This window comes from Pleurodeles waltl, chromosome 11, assembly GCF_031143425.1.
Source record: "Pleurodeles waltl isolate 20211129_DDA chromosome 11, aPleWal1.hap1.20221129, whole genome shotgun sequence".
Classification (NCBI taxonomy): Eukaryota; Metazoa; Chordata; class Amphibia; order Caudata; family Salamandridae; genus Pleurodeles; species Pleurodeles waltl.
In genome coordinates, this window is record NC_090450.1 from 904453524 (window position 1) to 904472953 (window position 19430).

General features: G+C 40.1%; 1 protein-coding gene across 11 annotated transcripts in view; it reads left to right on the plus strand.

Moving 5' to 3' along the window:
- The first annotated feature begins 483 nt into the window (after window positions 1-483).
- The window catches only part of ATXN2 (ataxin 2), a 1121476-nt gene continuing 1102529 nt past the window's right edge, over window positions 484-19430 (plus strand). For 9 of the 11 annotated variants that reach the window (XM_069214837.1, XM_069214838.1, XM_069214845.1 and 6 more), the window contains exon 1: window positions 569-996. In XM_069214837.1, coding sequence (XP_069070938.1) covers window positions 899-996 — 98 coding nt within the window. In that variant the 5' untranslated portion in view covers window positions 569-898. Of the gene's footprint in view, window positions 997-19430 lie in introns of all 11 variants that reach the window. The other 2 variants (XM_069214846.1, XM_069214840.1) reach the window with 2 other exon arrangements.

Sequence of the window (19430 nt, forward strand, 5' to 3'; positions counted from 1 at the left end):
TCTCAGTAAAGAAAAGCGGGGGCAAAAAGTCATCAGAACATCCTAACCAAACGGGAGTCGTATAAACAATTATAAAAACAGTTATTTGCAATAACCTCAAATGTGCAGTAACCGGTCCTATAAAAAAAAAAAACAATAAATACAATGGAGACAGAAAACAATCTAGCTGTGTTTCCTAAAAGGACTGAACTGAATAACCTGGAAGTTCAATAAAGGATGAGAAAAGTCAAGGCTTCGTTAGGCTGACCCGAGGCCCCCGGTTCCAGGGAAACACTTGTCCATGTCTCCCGTTGCAGACCTCCAGCAGCACGACACCGGTTCACGCGTGAGTGCCGCACTACCCCCGCTGTCGTCAGCAACGCTGCCACGTTCGATAACCCTCCGCCCGTCCGCAAAGGAGTCCCTCCATCCAACCACTAGCCGCAGCCCGTCCTATCGCCTGTCAAAACCAGCTACCTCCCAGCGCATAGAAAAACAATCTGACGTCACACCGGGGGAATCGCCGCGACCACCGCACCACCGATCAGCCCCAGGGCGAAAGCGAAACTGTGACGCTACGTAACACGCTGAGATGCCGACGGCGGCTTGACAAAGATATCCCTCCGCGGCCGTCTCTGTTCAGACTGTTGTGGTGTCTATGGTTAGAGTTACTGCAGGGACTGCTCTCGAGGCCCAAGACAGGCCGCTAAGAAAGCCGCACACGAGCTCATTGCAGCCCCTGCAAAGTCCAAGGACAGGCCCAAGACGACTTGCTCTTAGAGTCTGCGGCTTCTGGGGAAAGGACTCGGCCCAAGACAGGCACCGGCGCATCTGAGGGCCCAGAGCTGCTCTCTCCCCCCCCGTTTCAAGCGGCCCTGTGGTTTGTTGACGATATCCCCTTGTTTATGGGCCGGCCGTCATGTCTCTGAAGCAGCAGCAGACCGGGAGTAACCGGAAGCCCGGCGGGGGCAGCGGCGCCCCAGCCCCGGGAGGAGGCGGGCGGCAGAGCATAGGCAGGTGAGTGCCAATGTGCGGGGTTCAAGGGGGATCTTGCGGGTCCCTGATTGCCTACGGTGGGTAGAAGGAGAAGGTCTGGGGGTGAGAAATGTCAGGACGGCAGTGCTAGGGGTGGCATTTCAGGCGCTGGACCGAGGAGGGCGGGTCAACCACTGCTGGAGAGGGGAAAGGGAGGGCACTGTTAAAGGTTGCGAGGGCGAACATGCTGGGTACTGATAGTGGCAGTGAGTGAGTTTACGCTGGAGTCTGCAGAATGGTAGGCCGGGCACGACAAGGAAAGAGGGAGGGCAGGTTGTTCACTCTTTGAAGCAGCAAATGAAGAAAACAAGGCTCGCAGTCTTGTTACATTCACTGACATACAAGGCAAATCAGAATGCAGGGAAAGGATTTGTAAGCTGAACATAACTAAAGGGACTTTAAGCACAGTCAGTTCGGGAATGCAGGCCAAACATTGATATTCGGTGGACAAGGTAGGTTGTGATGAGTGGAGACGCAGGACTAGTATTGACAGTTATTTCCCTGGAGGGCTAAACCCATGGGTGTAGACTAGAGAGAGGGCAAGCTGGACACCACTGCGAGTTTAGAGGAAGAGCAAGCTGTATATTTCCAAGTGTAGTAACGAATGGCAGCAATGCTACTTCCTTCGGAGAGTAGGTGAGCAAATAGTGCCCTTCTGCGAGGGGAATAGGCGTGTGGACTGGGACCTGTTCAAAGAGAAGTCGAGATAAGCTTTCAAGTGAGAGTAGCCCGGACCCTGCCAAACTGAAAGGCTTGGTACTACTGGGCCAAAGGAGAAAAGTCTGGCTGTGCAATGGGTTGAGAGAGCGGGCAGGTCTGGCCCTGCAGAGGTCGTTGAGGTTGGACGTGGTAAACTGTGTTGGCGAAGGTTATTACAGACAGGACTCCGGCAGTCGTAAGAGATGATATGTTTAAAGTGCTATGGAATAGGTAGCTGGGGAACGTAAAGGAGATAGCAGTGAAGGGCAGGTGGTGCCTTTTGAAGGGACGATGGTGGTGGCAAGTAGTATTTGTCAGAGGGCGAGAGAGATGGGGTTTGCTTTGTTGGAGGCTGACTAAAACACTGTGGGTGGGCTGGTTGAGATCGAAGATAGGTTAGTACACTTTGGGGTAGTGTAAGGAATAGGGAACTGCAAATAGGCTTCAAGGGATGGGAGATACGAACCCGCTTATAACCTTTGCAGCAGTCACGGAATGAGCTGCCAGGGGGTTTGAGGGGAGAGGGCGGATCAAGTTGATTGAGACAGAACTTGGATGGATTGATATTTGTAGGAGAAGGTAGAGGTACTTGACTGTAACACTGCTTTTATTCCTTGATGGTTTGATCTAGCTTCACATGCTTTGCAAGGTTCTGAGAGTAATCAGGAAAAGGCAACACCATAGGCTTTGAATTGAGGGTGTGTCTTTAAACAGACTTCTTATCACGTCTGAGATCAGCTTAACCTTCTGTAACCTATTATGACTCGTGGTGAGGCCTTCTTGGCTCTGTGTGTGCATTGACATTTAAAACTAGTATTACTAGCGAGGGACCTTTCTTTTTTAATAATATGAGCCTTTTAAAATGTCGCATGCTTACCTTATTGAGCAGCAGTTGCTTATGCTGGTGGGTGTGAGTTAGAAGCATTCCTGAAAAGGTTGCTTAGTGCTGTGTGTTCTTACTGGGGCCCTTGTTTACCGTATACCGAGTAACCTAGCGTGGTGAATGAATATAGCTATCACGTCCATGAAGTGCACCAGTACTGATTTATATACATCCTTCTTTTCGCGCTTGCATTTATGGTAAAATGGATGTACATATCACTCTTTTACGGACTTTTTTTTTATCACAGCCCTGAAGTAATCTGTAAAAGAACGAGTGCCCTTTAATTTTTACGTAAAATATCAATATTCTTGCCTGCAGCACGAGGAAAACTCAGAGGTTCTAGTTGCGATGCAGGTGTTCGACGTTATCCAATGGCATGTCAGTAAGTGCACCATGGCGTGCCAAAACAAAGCCACACAACTTAATTTACTTACAAACAATGCACTGAACCAATGGTACCATATAGTGGTATTTGCAGCTGCCTTCGTGATCAAGAGTTAAATTAGTAACAGTCTGTTTTTGGTATTTTTGAAACAGATGTGTTTATCCCCGGATGTTGGTGGTGTTTTTGTAGTGTATTACCGGTTGTTTAAGGTGTTACTGAATAACTCTTATTACCATCAAATATAAAATACGAGGAAGCGATAGACCTGCAATTAATCAGTTTCTGCGGAATAAAGGTATCATTTGGCAAATTAATTAAGTGGCTGCCCGATGCAGTTCTTTGGCTGTGGTATGTCGCAGATGAATACCACTGTAGCAGCCTTTATTGTTGGTCTGCAAAATGATAGCAGCAGCAAGCCACACTCCATGTAGGTGGAACCCGTAGCTGCATTGCTGAAAGAAGTGATCCTTGCATCTTATGTCTACGTGTCGTTTAATGTGATGTTATAATGCCTGTCCACCATTAACTGTTCAAAAGTGTGGATTCAGATGTAGTCATGTTTCTCACAGCTAGGGCCTATGTTCTGATGATGGTCCCTGGTATCTCATAGGGATGGTTGATGTAAAATTAACATAACTGTAGGTAGCAGGCATATGACTCTGATACACCAGCATTCTGTGACAGTCGAACAGTTCGTCCATTTAAACACTCTTGCTTTCATAGACTTTCCAAGTTGATAGGCATACCCTGTCACTTTACGTTTTTAATAGCATAACTGTGTATGGCTTGTATATAAAGTCCCACGAATCCACACATGATCACATTAAACATTTGGAATAGAATTGACTGTTTTATTTGGACACAAGTGATCCGTTTTTGAAAATTAAATTCAGCTCTGTTAAAATGTATATCCTAATTAAGACTTATAATGAGATTGTTAGTCCTCCACCCAATAAAACAAACTTGGTAAGTTTGTGTGTATATATCCACACATTTGTATATAGAGTTACACATACATTTTGGTGTAACATCTTTATGTAACCAATAGAAGGATTTGTAATTGTATTCTTCAGTTACTTCAATATTTGCCAGTTCTAGTAATATATATGTAAAATACTACTCAACACCACAGTGTGTTTTGGGTGCTTTTGTTATGTGTATTTGTGAAGAGTACTATCATTGCTAGGGTATCTTGGCGCTGAGCAGGCGTGTGTGCCTCACCCTGCTTATGGTAGGTTGGTTAATTTTTAAAAGTCAGGTTGTCTGCTTCTTGTGGAATTCAATGGGAGAAGAGGACACTCTGATGTGTTGTGGGATGTTGTTCCACGCTTTATTATTTTTAGAACATTTTTTACTTTTTCTAAAAGTAGGGTTATTTAGGGTTTACTAACAATTGAAAGCTGCTGGAACGCCCAGTCACTGATACATTTACTTTACTCATGCAGATATACTAAATATTAACATAACTATCTTCTTCCTTATTAATATAATCCTTAACCCAGTAACTGTTTGAGGATTCAAGCAACATCAGACTTACTGCTGATTAGTAAATAGATTTTATCTCGTTAGATTTATTGACACAGAATAAGTTCAGATAAACTGACACAACAACAATCTAACCTCATTAAATTATAACTCCATATGGAATAAACTCGATGTTTAAATCCAGGAGAAAAAAACCCCACTGAACTCTGTCTATTAATTAGATTGTCCACAACCTCTTCGGTAGAGCTCCTGAAACTGCCACTCTGAGATCTTCTATCGTCCTGCCTGTTGGCTTGTGTAGACTCAATCTCGCATGCCACACTCCTGATCACATACCCCACTCACATAATACTGGCATTTGTCTCTTTATATTGCTCAATTAGACTATATAGTAATCAGACCCATGTCTCCATTCCACATGCTATTCCCCCATTTTAAAATATTATATCAGATCTTTGGAAATAAAATTAGAGAAGGAAAGACACTTTGATGATAGTACCTTCTCTGCCCTGTTTCTTTGTCTACACTAACAGTCACCGCTTTCTGCTCATATTAGTTTACTAGTATCATATTTTTCTTTTATTGTCATACAGTGCTCTTTTACGTTCTCATTTGCTTTTGACTCATTTGCTTGATTTCATTATCTTGCCAACCCTGTTAGTAGAACCCTTACGATTTTATAAAGTGAGCAAGAGTTTAAACCTTACAGCAGCAGGTGACTTTGGCATACGGGCCCACAAAATATTTGATGTGTATTTTACATAAATAATAACAGACCACACTACATGATCACCAGGAATTAATTAACATTTTCAAAGATATTCACTATCCATTATATGGTGTTGAACAGGACTGTCATGCAATATGTTGCCAAACTGAACTCGCACAAGCTGGCTTTTGAGCGAGGCAGGCATCATGAAGTTGTCAGATATACTATAAAGGTCCAAATCATACCATAGAAATTCACAAAAAATACATATATTTCAATGGGATACATGGGGCAGAAAAATACCTAGAGAAAGTTAACGACAGCATAAATAATATTCTTATGTCTGAAATTACTTTGTTTCAGACACAGATAATACAAATTGAAGCGCTACAAAGAACAGACCTAGTTGACACTACAGAGACCCACATAAGAAGATGATATGAAATTGCCAGTTGAATCAAAAGAAAATAAGCATCAAACAAAAAAAATTAAAACAAAATGCCGTGGAGTGAACAAGGACCACACAAGCAAAAAGTTTGGCAATTCACATTTCAAAACTTGAATAATCACCATTTGTAAAATGCACACAACAATCAGATGTCTTTTGCAGGGTGAAAGATACAACTTGTGTTTAAAGGCATAACAGTGGTTTCACAGCAGTGATTTTGAACACCATATTTGAAGTTAACCTTTTTAGTTCAGAGTCGTTCTGTTCTTTTCACTATATTTCTTCAATTTGAAGTTGTTTTGTCAGAAAGAAGTTCATTGGGCACAGCCGGTGAGTTTTGGTATTAAGAACAGTGTTTTTTTTCTTTTCTTTAGGGAATGCATGTACTTCTGATCTGGCTTTGTGTGTGGGATCCGTGCAAGTAAGAGTGCCTCAAACCAGATGTGTCTGGGTGGTTGGAGATAAAAGATGCAATTGTTCACGTAAGGTGGATCCTAAGTTGTGTAGTGTCTTGAATGTGTGTATGAGGAGTTTGAAATTGGGGTGGTAGTTGTGTATCAGGAGCCAGTGGAGCTCCATGAGGTGTTGTGTGATGTGAGTTCTGTGTGGGAGGTTGAGGATGAGTTTGGTTACTGAGTCCTGGATAGTTTGTATTTTTATGGTGAGTTTCTTGGTGATCTTGGCCTAGACGGTGTTCTGTAGTAAAACTTGCTGGTAACTATGGCTTGAGTGACAATTTTTCTGGTGTTGCTTGGGAATCATTTTAAGATCTTCCTCTGCATCTTCAAGGTGTAGAAGCAGCAACCGCATTGACTTTTGTCGTCCTGTCCAGTTTGCTGTTGATAATTTCAAGGATCCTGTTGTGGGTGCCGGGCGTGTTGGAGTTCCATGGTGAGACGTTCTTGCCAAAGATCACTACATCTGTCTTGTTGCTGTGAAGCTTCGGATAGCTTTCATCCATTATTGATTTCCATTAGCAGGCATTGAATTTGATTCTTGTGTTTGGGGCCTTGTCTGGAAGGGAGAGAATGAGTTGCATGTCATCAGCTTAGGAAAGGATGTTGATGCTGTGTGCCCAGATGTTTTTGGCCATAGGGATAATGTGAGAATTGAGGGTGGGGCTGAGCAATGAACCTTTAGGTACTCCATAGATACGTTTGCTGGTTTCCATAGAGTAGACGTAGGCTGACAATGTGTATTCTATCCATTAAGAAGGAGCTGATCCAGCGGAGAGCGGGCCTTGGACGCCAATCTTATGCAGGTGTCTAATGAGGATGGCATGTGGGTCTGTTTCAAATGCTGCACATTGGTCCTGGAGAATGAGGGTATCCCTTACAGTGGATTTCATGTGGATGTCGTCTGTGGAGGCAATGGGTGCTCTCACCATTCTCCTATTCAGGAGAAATATTTTTAGATAGTGCCATATTACAATTAGAGAATACTCAGATATGTTTTTTGACTTTTGACTAGGCATCCAGCTGATGCCATTGACACATTTAAGTCTTTTCTATTGAAAATGGCCTCAAGGACACGTACAGACCGACTTCATTTGAACTGAAACAAGACGGAAATTCTAGTTTATATAGTGCTGACGCAGGGTTCTCTTCCCTCCAATTCTTACAGATAAATCTGGGTTGAGGTTTGATTCAGAACTGACCATGGACCTCCAAAAACAAGTCCCTGGGACTCCCCTTTATGTCTGCAAGTTTTTGATTATGTTAATTTCTAAAGGAGAGTACAGAATATGTGACCAAACTGACAATACACTTGAGTATCTTCCTGCCCCAGTCAACTAAATGTCATTGATAAACAATTGTTAAGTTGTTGATTGGGCAGTATATTCTAGCAAATCATTTAGAACTTCTTACCAAATTATAGACTCCAACCCTAGACTGTCCCTTTGGAGTTCCTCAAAAGAAACTGTGTAGAATCTGCTCAGTACATTGGGATTGATAACCCAGGCTTGCCAGAAAAAAGGAGAACAAAATAGTTAAGCAATAAGGAAAGAAAGAAAAACAGAGGGTTAGGTCTGGTGTCTAGCAACTACCAGCTAATCTATTGCTCTACCTACATCCCATCTTGGTCCCCTTCCTCACTCATGCATATAGGCAGATTCCCATGGTGATGGTTTGGGATTAATTCTCCATCCACAATTTCATCTCGATCAATCAGTCATTCAAGTGGATTTATATAGTGAGACTAATCGCCTGAGAGGGTATCCAGACGCTTGAGGGTCTGATGGTTCAGGTGACTCAGTTGCCATAAGGTAGGAGAAAGAGCATCCTCTGCTGTTGTTTCGGTCGGTGAAGAGAATTCAAGGTAGTGAGAGGGATGTGGATCGTAGTTGTCTGGTAGGGTGGTGGAAGTTCAGGCAATGGTTGATGTAGACTGGTCCTTGGTTGTAATATCGAGTGTGGGCTTTGTTGTGTTCAGTGAATTTCCTTCTGTCAAACAACCTAAAATACAAAGGCTTAAACAAATATAGTGACAAGAATTGGATGATCCTGACTTAAAAAGTGTAATTTCAAATATGATGTTTAGAGTTGCTGTTGTGAAATCTTTTTTTATTCCTTCAAATACAACTTGTATCTTTAACATGGCAAAAGACAAATCTTACTGCTGTATGCATTTTAAGCATGGTTATTATTCAGGCTTTAACCCCCTGGGTACCCTGGATGAGCTGGTCTCACCCACGGACGCTGTGTGCAGACGAAGAGACCAGCTCGTCCTGCACCCTGCCCACGGGGGGATTGCTAGCGCTCCCCATCTCCCCAAGAGTCTCCCACCCACCCGTCAGTGCAGGGATGGAAGGAAGGGGAATCGCTTCCCTCCCTCCCCCCCATCCTCCCAGTGACGTCTGATGACGTCAGCGTGCAAATCGTCTTTTTTTAAAGGTTTTTATTTTTATTTTTTGCAGGAGGAGAGCGACCCCTTAGGCAAGGGTCACTTCCCTGGGGGGGGGGGGGGGTGATTTATTTTAGGCCATTTCTGCGCCCCCTTGGGGCAGATCAGCCTATTTTAATTGGGCCCAGAAACCACTAGGCACCAGGGATTTAATTTTTTTTTTCCCCTCTCTTTTTACAGATGGGGAGCGACACCTTAGGCAAGGGTTGCTCCCCGGGGTGGAGGGGATTGGGGGGTATTTTATTTTAGGCGAAATCTGCTCCCAACAGATCGGCCTATTTTTCTTAGGCCAATCTTCCCCCAAGGGGGGGCAGAAACCACTAGACAGCAGGGATTTGTTTTTGTCAATTATACGCAAGGGGAGAAACCCCTTAGGCAAGGGTTGCTCCCCTGGCGGGCAGATTTATTTTAGACCATTTCTGCCCCCTCCCCCCCCCCCCCCCCACCCTGGGGGCATATTGGCCTATTTTTATTAGACCAATCTTCCCCCGGGGGGGTGGGGGGGCAGAAACCACTAGACACCAAGGATTTTTGTTTTGGACAATTTCTCTGAAGAGGAGCAGGCAAGGATCGCTCCCTCGGGGAGGGATGGGTGGATTTATTTAAGGACAGAAATCTCTAGGCACCAGGGATCATTTATTTTTATTTTTTAGGTGTGGGTAGCGACGCCTTACGAAGTCTGGTGTCTAATTGTAATAAAGCTGAGACCATATTTGTTATAATTTGATGGGAGTGGCCCACCTGTATTTTGAAGAATGTTGTATTTGTTAAAGTATTAGCTGGGGTTGCAAGGTCTTTCAATTTGAACCCACATTGGACTACAGGGGATTACAGGAGGAACCACTGACTGCCGTGTCTAATTTTAAAGGTTTGATAATATGTATGCTCCTTGTCTAACTTTAAAGGCTTGATGATATGTATACAAGTTGACCAAATTGATTCATCTTAAAAATTATTTTGTAGGCTTAATTTCTTTAGGACTATTCTGGTTGTTTTGGATTTCCGTAGGAAGTATGAGGTCAGTCGGTCAAGTTTTCAAAATAAATTCTTATAGTCTATCAGGATGCATCCTAGTTAATTTACCATAGGAGAAATTATCATTTGGGTGGGCTTTAATCTGCTGCACAATGAAATGTATCTCACTGACTAGTCCTCGAAGAGGTCAGTGATTACATTAAGTAGTCTGTTGTTCAATGTTACTATTACATACAGGTCCCAGTTACTGTAAGCATCAGGACTGCCTTATTAGCCAACTGGTGTGCTTTGTATCCTCAACATTATTATGAATGTTGTCTAAAAGTACTGAATTAGGTTCATCAGTCTACATATTGGAGACAATAATGTTTTCCAATAGGCCCCACCTTATAGGTACCTCTACTTATGTTAATGCACATTAGGCCGGGACACTTGAGGTATGCAGCAGGGTAGCACCAAATTATGCAGCAAGAAAAATCAAATCATGCTGCATATTGTAGCATATTTTTTGATAGTGTCACTTAAGTATTTTTGCAACTTTTACTCTTGTCAATACTGTATGAGCAAATATTTCATTTAATTAGTACCAGTTAAACAACCAATGCAGAAATAAGGAACTGAAAGATGACTATTAACCTTTGCTAAAGTCCTGCCAATGCGTGCCAACACATCGTCACGTTTTTAGTAACGTTTGTTCCTTTTGAGGTTGAAACATTTTGTTTTGTTTAAAATCTGCAAATTATGCAGTACATGATGCATTATGTGGCAACTGCGGCAAATACTTATGCGATAAAGCAGCGGCTGTAGAATTGCATAATTTCATTGGCCCTGCCATTAGTCTGTCATACTTTTGTGAGTGTTTCCAGTAGCAGTTCTGTAGCTAAAAGAAACCATATGAGTGAAAGCTGTCAACCTTGCCTTGTGCCTTGATCTAATTTTAATGGAGCTGATAATATCCTGCTCACTTGATCATTGGCAGATGGCTTTGCATAAATGGCCTTGATCAGCCAAATCTATAAAGGGTAGCACACAGAAATGGCAAATCAGCTTTATCAAAAGCCTTTTATGAGTTCAAGGCTGTTGTTGCCACTGTGGATGGAATCTGGCTGACTTTCTTGTTTGCATGGCAGAAAATACTGAAGATATGATCGGAGGGTCTACCCTTCATGGAGTGCACGTGTATTGGGTGAATTAAGTTTTAAAGAAGTCTGTTTGCTGATAATTAGGCAGTATTTTCCAATCAATGTTTTTAGTAATAAAATTAGTCTGTCATTCTCGAGGTACCTGATGTGGTTATCTTCTTTAGATATCACAACACTTGTGGCATCCCATGTCCGTACAGTAGACCAGAGAGGTACTCCAACACAAAAGGTGTTTGTTTGTTCAGAGAAGCATTTTTTTTTAAAGGTGCTGCAAAGCTGTGTATGCCAGGGGATAGGCACAATTTTACCATCTTGATGGGCTTATGCATTTCTGCTTTTTTTTTTTTTTTTTTTTAAATTGTATTCAGATTTTGTAAAGCTCTCATTCACTCTAAATAAGATATCTTGATACCAGAACTAAATAGTCAATAATATGCACAAACACCAAAGCTACATAGAGCTACTACACTCTTGGAGGGTATTCAGTTTTTCATCTTTCTCTACGTTTTAGTAGATCACATTTAGAACAAAATTATGGGGGCAGCAAAGGTTGTAGCCGTAATAGAAAGGGAGCTGTCATCCATGGATTTAAAACCAGGTATTGGAATCTGAAAGAGATGATTTGCAGATCTCCATGCACTAGAAGTAAGATACCATTTGAAACAGTGTGGAAGTGGTGGTCTTCTTGGCGGATAAATACCTTTGGGAATTGAAGTGACTTAAAAAGGATATGCTGCTTCACTGGCAGCTAATGTAGAGAAGACAAAATAGGGCAGCAGTGTTTCCTGCAGTTAATGCCGCACCCAAAGGATGCTACATAATTTTGAATATGCTGTAATTCGCAGCTCAAAAAGGAAGGAAAACTCATAAAGATGGTGTTAAAGTAATCTAAGTATGAGGATAAAAATGCATTCAGAACTTGAATGTTTTGAACAGGCTAAAAAATAAATGAAACATGCCTCAGAATAAGTAGGTGGAAATGGCAAGTTAGTAGAGATTTCTTTTTTTAAATATTGATTTAGTATTTTCAAAACTAAAACCAACACAGCAATAGAACCAGCTATGTCTCCATAAAAAATAGAATCAGTCAGGTACTACACGATTGGAGGAAAATAAGGCGTATGATTTCTCCCAATATACCTGGAGGCTGGCCGACTCTTTGAAGTTTTGGAGGGTGGTTGTTAAGGAGGCGATATGTGCAGGTGTGTCTCAAATGTATATTATGACATTGTACACATATAGCAGTGTTTTTCAAACTTTTCAATGCCCCTGTCTCCCCAAAGATGGAAAAAAAAAAAAATCGAGCACTCCTCTGATTTTTTTTAATCTTTTTTCCCCACAATTGTTCTATGAAGGTGGCAGTGTTTAAATAGGTCTAGATTTATTTAAACATTGCAGTTAAGTTCTGATACCTTTTAAAAAAAAAAAGCAATACTCTGTTTTCTGCGTAAAACAAAGTGCTGTTATCTGCATAATGCTTCTTTTGGCCGAAGCCTGCTGCACTTGAGGCCTCCCATTTTGAAGAACCCTGTCATATAGGTACACAGCATGCGTAGTGCCATTCAGTGGATTCCACCAAATTTGGCTGTCCATTCTGAGGTGGTGGGCCAGCGGTTCCATAGGAATTGAAAATAGAATAAGGGAGAGAGGAGTCCTTGCTGTGTACCGCGGCCTATTGCGGAGGGGGTGAAATCAGGCATCCCACTCATACTCTGGAGGGAGGGGCTGGTATATAGAAATTTGGTATAAGCCAGTAAGCGCGGACTTGGCCCATTGTCCGTAGAACCTTGAAAAGATACACCCATGATAGTGAATCAACGACCTTTACGACCTTTTCAATCTCCAGTATTAGGCATGCCGTGTATGGGTACCGCAGTGAGGCATGATCCAGTTTGTGAAACAGGTGATGGATTTTATTGAACGTATTGTACCCTGGCACAAAGTTGTTCTGGTCTGGATAGACCAAACCTGTAAGTGTTGTCATGTATCAGTGGGCCAAAATTTTGCCTAAGATGTTATAATTTGTGCCTAGAATAGCCACTGGGTGGTAGGAGGAGTTGAGTGGGGTTTCTTTCTGGCTTCAAGAGAAAAACCAATAAAGATTCCTGAAAAGAGTTTGGGAGTGAGTCCATTGTAAGGATCTTATGTACTTCGACCAGGAGTGGGGCCAGACTGACTGCAAATCGGTCATAATACTGTGTTGGGAGCCCATCTAATCCGGGGGTCTTGTTATGGACTAGAAATATATCACCCATTTCACCTTCATAATGGTGATGAGGCCATCAAGATCTACCATTGAACTGCGTTGATGGATAGCAGGGGAGAGGAGATAAAGGAAACGCATTATAATTCGGAGGTGGGGCAGGTGACAGACTATACAATTTAGAGTAATACGTGCTAACTGCCTGTGAGCACAGTATCTGGCAAGTGTACAAAGTGATCGCGATTGGAGGGGCTTGCGTTTCGTGACTGGCCAGCCAGGGCAGTAAGTAGGCTAGTTTATCTCCCAAGGAGTGTAGCCGGGCGGTGTAATCTTTGTAATTATAACAGCCGAGACGTTCCACCAGAGCACTGTGACTAACTGCTGAATTTCTATGGTTTTGTGTAGATAAAATGATAAAATGACAATATAATTATAAGTTTCCTTCAACCTTTGTTTATTCCCCAGTGAATTTCTTTTTTTTTTTTCTTCTTGTAAATTATTATATAATTTCCGTCCCTGCAGTCGAACACCCATCCCCTACCCAATGGATGTCACCGAACCCCCGGTGGTGAAGGTATGGTGTGTGAGGTTTTTTTTGTTTTTGTTTAATTTTTTTCCCATAGAGCTTTGGACCTGCAGATCCATTGTGGATTTACATTGGGGGTCACTCTGTGAGCTGCGTTGGATCCAAGGGTCGGCTCAAAATTTTGTAGCATTTTTTTTGCCCATGAGGGGTCCCTCAGAGCCCCATCCATGTGTCCTACGGTCAGGATACCTCTATCCTGACCCCTTAATTGTGTTTCTATTTATGTTTTTGCCCCAGGAGTCCAGCAAAAAAGCAAAATGGCAGCCACAAGTTTCCTTTCAGGTTGCAACCAGCCAATCAGTGTTCCTTTTCACCTGGATCAGCGGGTACCCGCAGATGTGCATCCCTAGATATCTATCTGTATGTATGTGTGTGTGTTTTTTATATATATGTGTGTGTGTGTGTTTGTGTATATATATATATATATCAAAATGAGTACCTCTATTTGAAGGTTACATCTCCAAAAATTCCCTGCATTTACTTCTTACCAAAAATTCATAAAAACAAAAAACATCCCCCCTTGTCGACCAATTGTTAGTATGAATTCCTCCCTCCTGGAAAATACTTCCCGTTACTTGGACCTCTTTCTGTGTCCCTATGTAACTGAACTGCCTTCATATTTACGAGACATTAATGATTTTTTAGCTAGGATTCACAATATTCCATGGCAATCTAATTTTTTATTGTTGACCATGGATGTGACCGCTCTTTATACCTCCATCATGCATGAATATGGTATCCAGGCCTGTAGTCACTTTTTAGGCACTCGCAAAATTGAATTTTTTCAACATACCAATATGCTTGTAAGCATGCTAAGATTCTGTCTCACCCACAATGCCTTTTTATTTGATAATCAGTATTATTTGCAAAAACAAGGGACAGCAATGAGAGCTTCATTTGCTCCCACTTATGCGAACCTATATGTGGGCTGGTGGGAGACGGAGATAGCCTGGTCTGATTCTAACAGCAAGTATATGGAAAAAGTGATACTATGGGTCAGATACATTGATGATCTTTTTCTCATTTGGGATGGTGATGAACATTTTTTGGCTCTATATGTCAATATATTGAATAATAATGAGCTTAATATCCATTTAGATTTAAAATATAGTGCACAGACTATAGAATTTCTTGATGTTCAGATTACTGTCCAAAAAGATAGTTTACAGACAACAATATTTCGTAAACATACGGCCTGTAATTCTATTCTGCATGGTAACAGCGGTCACCTTAAAGCTTTGAAGTGGAGCATTCCATATAGTCAGTTTTTACTGGCTCGTAGAATTTGTTCTAATGATGAATGCTTCAACACTGAAATTGCTATTATGACACAGAGTTTTCTAGAAAGAGGTTATCCCTTAAAGATTTTAAAAGATGCACATTTGAAGGTGTTGAACATGTCTAGAGAAAAACTTATTTTTAAATCTGGAGGCATTAATAATCCTGGTCAAGATGATAGATCTCCGCCCAGACTTTTTCTCAAATTTAATTCCCAACATTCCCAATTGAATAACATCATACAAAAAAATTGGCATGTTCTCAGACATGATTCTTCTATTAAAGACAACATAGGTCCTCATCCTCAAATAACATATCGTAAAACTCAGTCATTGGGTGATCATCTCACTAGAAGTCTATTCAGCTCCAAAGCCAATTCATCTTGGCTATCGAAGAAAAGTCTCGGTTTTTGGAAATGTGGTCATGGTAAATCTTGCTTATATGCACAATATACCCATTCATATACTACATTTGAGGGGAAAATTTGTGAAATAACTGACCGCATTACCTGTGAAACTGAATATGTTGTATATGTTATTGAATGTGGCTGCCATAAAAAATACGTAGGCAGTACCATTCATAAACTAAAAGTGAGGTTTTTACAACATCTCAGAGCAATCAAAAATCATGATCCATCTTATCCCTTAGCTAAACACCTTTGGGACGTACATGAAGGCAATTGCAGCTCCTTAACATTTTACGGTATAAAAACTATTGCTGTCCATCCCCGGGGGGGGGGAGGGGTGTTAACAGAACTGCCCATTTAAGACAAACTGAATCGAGAATGATTCTATTATTAGGCACTGAAAACACTTGGGGGGGGGGGGGGTCACAATTTGGATGCGGAACTCCATGTACATTTGTGAAAATTCATACTTCTGCAGTCTCCGATTAGAAGCAATGAAATTCCTTATACATTAAGTAACAATTGATATTGTAATGAGAGTTTTTTTATGGGATTCTGTCATGATCAACAGTATTTCCGGACTAGGATATTGTTTTCCAGTTAATATATATATTATATATCGAATTTTCTTTTATCGTTTTTACACCTAATTCATTAGTTTTGCACTTCATCAGCACTTTTGGGGGAAAATTTAGCGGTTTCTATATGTATGTCCCTGTCCTTGGATCAAATAGGTTTTTTCCTTTATATCCTTACATTGACAAAGATCCCTTGTTTGTGTCATAAAAATAACTTTTTCAATTGATGTAATACCCATATTTAGAAGATTCGAATCCTTTATAGAATTATTTATCTATTTACATATGAATTTAGCATTATTACTAAGATGAATTGAGATATTTAAATGTTGGTATCAATTATGATAAGATTTTCGGTTATCTACATATATTAACTCAGTATTTGTCTCTTTTAAACATCTCTTTTATCATCACTCTTTATATATACAGGTTGGAATTATTTAATCTATTTATAGCTTGAATATATTACCAATCGAAGATGTTTATATCATAGTGCATATAGTTATTCATATACCATGTTTTTGGAACAGCAAAGTTAAAATTTGATAGCATATTTATATAAGAAAATATTTACATGTGGGTTGTTTTCTTCTATATACTTTTTAATTAACAATTGAAAGTATATTTATTTATTTATAGCTGAAAATGTTTCAACATGATGCCACAGGGAACCATATAAGATATATTTAATGCAATGTTTAAAATTTTAAATCCAATTCAAGCACATGGACAAACAATAGACATTTTGAATTTAAGATTGTCATGTTACAAAATGTCCGCTCCTTTTGCACATTTCTTTTTAGCTATGTTGTCAAAAGCAAAGAAGGACTATAGGATTTAAATAGTCAGACTTAAAAATGTCTGCCAATGTCCAGTTGAAGGTTTGTTTGTTCATTGTGGGCACTTTACAGATTTTTGCATTGAAGGAAATTTTTGGAAGTGCCATTTATTCATATATTTTTGTTCATTATTACTTTTGCCTTTATATGAACTCTTTCAATAAAATGGAGCCGACGATTTTGTATATGAGTGATTTTTAATTATTATATTCACTCTCTACATTCCACAAGCTTGTTTGGATATTGTGCAGCCTTTTGGTGTTTGATCGAGTTGCACCGCTTTTTTTATTTTTTTATTTTTTATTTTTATATATATATATATTCCTTTAATAACTCTGAAGCTACTGAACAGATTTACAGCAAATTATAACAAGCATTTACAATGCAACGAGTCTCGCGTTTGCTCATGTTAGAGCTGATTGCGTTGTAAACTCCTAACCCGACTTTTCACCCATCGGGCAAAAGTGCATTTATGTACATAACCCGAAAAAGTGAAATTAACTATGTAAAGCGCTCAACTTCTGCCAAGCGAGATCACGCTCGTAAATTAGAGAAAAAGAAGTCCACGAGCCCGATGGAAAACAGCGAGCCGTGCATGTTTTCTGTACTTGGTCGCTGCGCTCGAGGAGGGCTAGCCACCAGAAAAGGCATAACGTATGCGTGCCTTCGACTAATGAAAGCAAGTATATTTTATTAGGCAAGCCCACGAACCAATAAAAAACACTGATGTAAAGTTGACAGGGCTCTGAGCCCTTTTCTAAATACAAAAGCGTCTCGCTGCGATACGCATGCGCATGCAACGCAGGCTCGACCATAAAAAGGACTCTTTCTAGACCAAGGTTTACCTTTCTGCAAAATTTGGTGCAATTCTCTTCAACGGTTCAGGCTGTAATCATGTCTAAAAATTTCAAAATCCTCAGACATGGGGGAAAAAATCGTTTTGCCCCCATCCCCGCTTAACTCTCTCCTTTGCTCAGCCTTAACTTTCCAGAGAGCATATGAAGTAACTGGTACACTAGTTTTAAAGTTTGTGAAGATTTGTCAGATTGCTTTGCTGCACTTAGAGACAGGCGTTCAAAGTACTTTTAATAGTTGATGAGTCTATTTTCTATGTCACTTGTGTATACTCAAGACCTGTCCTGCAAATAATATGGCATTCTGGTCCCTGTAGTTCTTAAACATTAAAACACCAATGTATTTACAAATCCATCAAAAGTATCACATCAGTTTTTACAGAAGTGAACATTAATTTCATGATGAATCATGAACTACAATCAGTCATTCGAAAAACCCATAGTTATGACATTAACTTTTGTTAACCAACCAGACAGTCTTGTAAATTATGACCTCTGCGATCAGTTTAATTCCCCACCAAAATCATCATTGCAATCCCAATCCTGATAATTTCGTCATCAGTAATATTCTCATTAATTCAACAGTTCTCACACTCAAAATCAAACCAGTTAGTTCCATGCTTCATAATGCTCTCTTCTCTGTAATTCATTTATTTGCTTTAAAAAAATTATTATAAATGCACATGTAATTCTTCAGTATTGAGACCAAAATGGAACTTGGTTTTCAACAGAATAATAAATTTAGATTCAAGTTGTCGTAATTTCTTGGTTCTGTCACTACCTTGTTCCTGTCTCATTACCGTATTGATGCATAATATCACAGTGTTTTCCAATCATTACCTTGATGCTGCAGATAGTGTTTAGCTAATGCTTAGCTGGTATTGTTGTTGTATGGCTCTCATATGTTCAGGTATCCTCTCTTGGAGCATACACGTGGTGCTTCCTATATATTGTAGTCGACATTCACATTCTATGGCATAGACAATATATTAGTATTTACGTGTGTCTTTTGGTTTCCTTTATTAATTATTGGACTATTGTTTCTGTCATAAATTACCTTCATATTTTTCCAATTTTACAGGCATTGCAGCCCTTACATTTGATAAAACCAATTGTAGGTTGTTCAACCAATTATTTGTTACAGATTCTGAGAAGTGACTTCCTGCTAGTTTGTCTTTTAATGATGGAGATTTTGTAAATGTTATTTTTGTCCTTCTCCCTAATCTTGCTCCAGTATCCCAATCATTGGTGATCAAATGCCAGTATTTGTTAAAGACCTTCTTGATGTTTTAGCTCTCTTTAATATATGTATATGTAAGTTCCAATCTTATTTGAGCCAAATCCTGTTAATTTGAAATTCGTTCTTTCCTCTTAATCTGAATTTTTCTAGGATCTTATAGTTTAACTCTTTATAGTCCTCCTTTTAGATCACTCCAGATGTAGCCACTGTGAAAGTCGTCCAATCGTTTGTGCCAGTATTAAAACGATCATGAACTCTAGCAGCCACTGAGCGCAGTGAAGTGATTTGTTAGACACACTGTGTGTGTGTGTGTGTGTGTGTGTATGTATATGTTCTATACATTGAAAAAAACAAAGGTTACAGGGACGTTATAGTTGAGAAATAGAATTAAAAAAAAAACATGGAAATTCACAAAAAAAACCAAAGGTTGTTACAGAGACATATCACATTTGACATTCACAAAACCATAGCAGTTCAGCAGTGATAGTTATGTTAAGAAACTGCTACATGTAGATTAAAGTTATTTACAGCATGAGCTATAGTTTCTTAACGTATGTATAACTATACTTTGGTTTTATATGTAAAATGTGAACTTAACTATAACATCTCTGTAACTTTTTTTTTTTTATCTATCTACTAGCTATAACATTCCTTTAACCTTGGTGTTTTTCACTGTTTACATTTTTTTTTATTTTTTACGTAAAGTAATATTTAATCACTATATGTTAATCCAACTTCCGCTACGCATGGCTTTTGACCATTTGTGGTGGTGTGTTAGCCGCGAAGCCTGGCCTGTGGCCCG